The 3093-nt window shown below is 40.5% G+C and overlaps 1 protein-coding gene across 1 annotated transcript; it reads left to right on the top strand.

The window, feature by feature from the left end:
• Positions 1-275: 275 nt before the first annotated feature.
• Positions 276-1614, top strand: LOC125291060 (odorant receptor 131-2-like). The gene has a single exon (XM_048237586.1). The coding sequence runs from the start codon at positions 545-547 to the stop codon at positions 1496-1498; it is 954 nt and encodes a 317-aa protein (XP_048093543.1). The 5' UTR covers positions 276-544; the 3' UTR covers positions 1499-1614.
• The last annotated feature ends 1479 nt before the right edge of the window (positions 1615-3093 follow it).

Raw genomic sequence — 3093 nt, 5'->3', positions numbered from 1 at the left:
CACAATAATGTGTTATCTAAAATGATCTGAAATTGCAAATGGGTGGGTGGGGGGTAATAGGCGTGTTGACAGTGAAATCAGCTCGACTCCTCTATAAAAAAGTGTGGAGGTTAACCCTGTTGTCTGTTGTGAATGGTCTGTCCACCTTTACACAGCACACAGTTACAAACAACTCTCTAGGTCATACGGGAAACATGTAGGTATGCCTACAATACTTTAATGTAATGGTATTTTGTGGCATGTAAATGATATACCTTATGCATATGTTTTCTGTTTCATATGTTTTGACAGTTGTATTATTCTGATGTCTATTGACGTGAAATCCTCTGTGAAGGTGTAAGCTTTCTGTATTTGTACACTGTAGAGCTGACATACCTCTGTGAAGGATTAAGCTTTCTGTATTTGTACATAGTATCACTGATGAGCTGACACACCTCTGTGAAGGATTTAAAGCTTTCTGTATTTGTATTGTGTATCTCTTTTACTCATGCTGAATAGCAGTGCTTTGCCTGTGTATATTTGTATTTATCTGTGTGACTAGGTTATGGCTCTCACAAACAACTCCACGAAGGAAGTGCTTCAGCAAGCGTCGATCGCTCGATCAGTATCCAAATTTTCTGTGATGGTGCTGATGTCTTTCGTCTTCATCTACATTAACACTGTTATGTTTGTCACGCTGTTGAGCAAGCCTGTTTTGAGAGAGACCTCTCGCTACATCCTCTTTGCTCACATGCTCTGTATCGACTCCATCCAGCTGCTCTTCTCGTCAATAATTGGATTCATCTCATTCTGTTGCAGGCCTGCTAAAGCCGTTTGCTCCATCTTAATCTTAGTCACCGACTCTACCTCCAGAATCACGCCGCTTAACCTGGCCGTGATGTCACTGGAGCGCTACGTTGCCATCTGCTTTCCTCTGCGTCACAGTGAATTTGCCTCCGTTAAGAACACGTACATGGCCATCACTGCTCTTTGGTTCTTTGGGCTGGTGAACCCTGTGGTCGATTCACTTTACACCTCCGTGACTGACCCTGATTTCTTCACTGGAAAGGTGTTGTGTGGTACTGATTTTATGTTCATTCCGTCACCATGGCAGGAGTTGCTCTACCAGGCTCTAAACGGCTTCTACTACGTGGTAGCAATTCTTGTCATCGTCTACAGCTATGTTTGTGTCATGATTGTGGCTCGGTCTGTCTCCAGTGATGCGAATTCCGCTAGGAAGGCGCACAGGACGCTTCTGTTGCACCTGATTCAGCTGCTGCTCAGCCTGAACACGCTGCTCTTTGGCAACATCATTGACTTCCTGGTACAGACTCTGAGCTACGAGGTCCGATTCGACGTGCGCTACAGCATCTTCCTGCTGGTCGTCCTGCTGCCCAGGTGTCTGAGTCCCCTCATCTACGGCCTGAGAGACGACACGCTTCGCCACTTGTTCCTTCACCGTTTCAAATGTGGTTTGTGTAGAGCCAAGATGAGTGTACATGTTACCTCACTGTATTAGTTCCACTGCTTCAAGTCAAGGCCGGTAGTCATTTACAAGTCAGGGCAGGCGCACGGTAACCTATTTTTGACCAGGGGTGCTGAATAACAAAAATAATGGATGTCCGACGATCACACACAAAAAAAAAAAATAAATAAAGTTTCTTTCAGCTTATCCATGATTTTTTTGAACGTGTAAATCGCATAGAATATGTAGGCCTATATCAACCGTAGGCCTACACACTTGATCGCTATCACATAGATGAAACCACGCTATGGTTCTTACAGTAACTGACTCACGTTCACGTTGATCTCTATAACTGTTAATTTTTAGTAGCCTATATTCGAACCTATCCATAACCCTTTTTTGCTATTTGACTCATCATTTCACATACAAAAATATAAATAATGTCAGACAGCGAATTAGTAATTATTTAAAAATATATATAATATTTTTTATGCTGCAGCACCCCCCTTCCCGCGCCCTTGAGTCAGGGTTCTGCATACTCCATTGGCAGATGAAACCATCTGTAGTAGAGAAATATGACACGTGTTGGTTTGCACATATATATGGACCTATAAGAACAGTTTATACTTGTAAACATGTGCCTGGATATTATGTAAAACAATGTAAGTCTTGTTCATGTGACAGAATGTAAAAGATTAAATGTGTTTAAGTCACATACTAGTAAAAGATAAAATATGTCCAAATACCTCAGTAGGGTTTAAAGGTGTGGTTGTATTTGTGTTGTATATCATTAATGTTTATCACATATGTCAAATATCACTCAACCATTGCACTACCCTGTCTGTAAGGATAAACATGCTCAGACATTATACTAGAAATAATGATGACTGCAGGTGAAATGTTTAAGAAAAGGTAATTAGTCCATGCACTGTTTCATATTTATATGTCATGCTGCAATTACAAACATATACAGCCAAACAGTTGTAGTCCTTTATTTTGTAAACCAGCAAATTAACGGCCATGTTATAGATTGTTATGGAGGGAATATGCCATCATTGACATTACATTCAGAGTTTCACACTTTCACTTTTCCACATTTAGTTCAGGTGACACTATGTAATTTCTTACCTAATGGCTTCAAACACATTTTGATGGTAGTGACTTATAAACAAGGAGAATAGAGCAGTGGTTCTTAACTGGTGGGTCGGGACCCAAAAGTGGGTCGCGGAACCATTCTGGGTGGGTCGCGGAGCTTGTGGTAAAAAAAAATTAAAATGCTACCGTGTCAGATTTAATATTGGACCTTTATTTTGATATACTTTATTCGTATGTCAGTCATTGCATGGACATTTTTATGACAGGTCGTGTTAGACATCATTTAAGTGGTAAACAAAATATGCTATGACCCTAAATATTTGAAGTAGGATATGGATTCACTTAAATTGTGGACCAAATGGGACAGAAACCTCAGTGTGTGGTGTGCAATGAATTGCTGGCACATGAGAGCATGAAACCATCAAAACTAAAATGCTACATGGAAACAAAGCACCCCTGTCAAAGACAACCTTGTCAAGTACTTAAAAATGTGACATCAGGAGTTAAAGACTTCACAAATGTAATGCCAAACATCAGCATGTACCAAACAAGTA

This window comes from Alosa alosa, chromosome 2 (genome assembly GCF_017589495.1).
Source record: "Alosa alosa isolate M-15738 ecotype Scorff River chromosome 2, AALO_Geno_1.1, whole genome shotgun sequence".
NCBI classification, from domain to species: domain Eukaryota; kingdom Metazoa; phylum Chordata; class Actinopteri; order Clupeiformes; family Clupeidae; genus Alosa; species Alosa alosa.
Note: the sequence above shows the minus strand (reverse complement) of the source record. Positions and strands in the feature narration are given on the sequence as shown.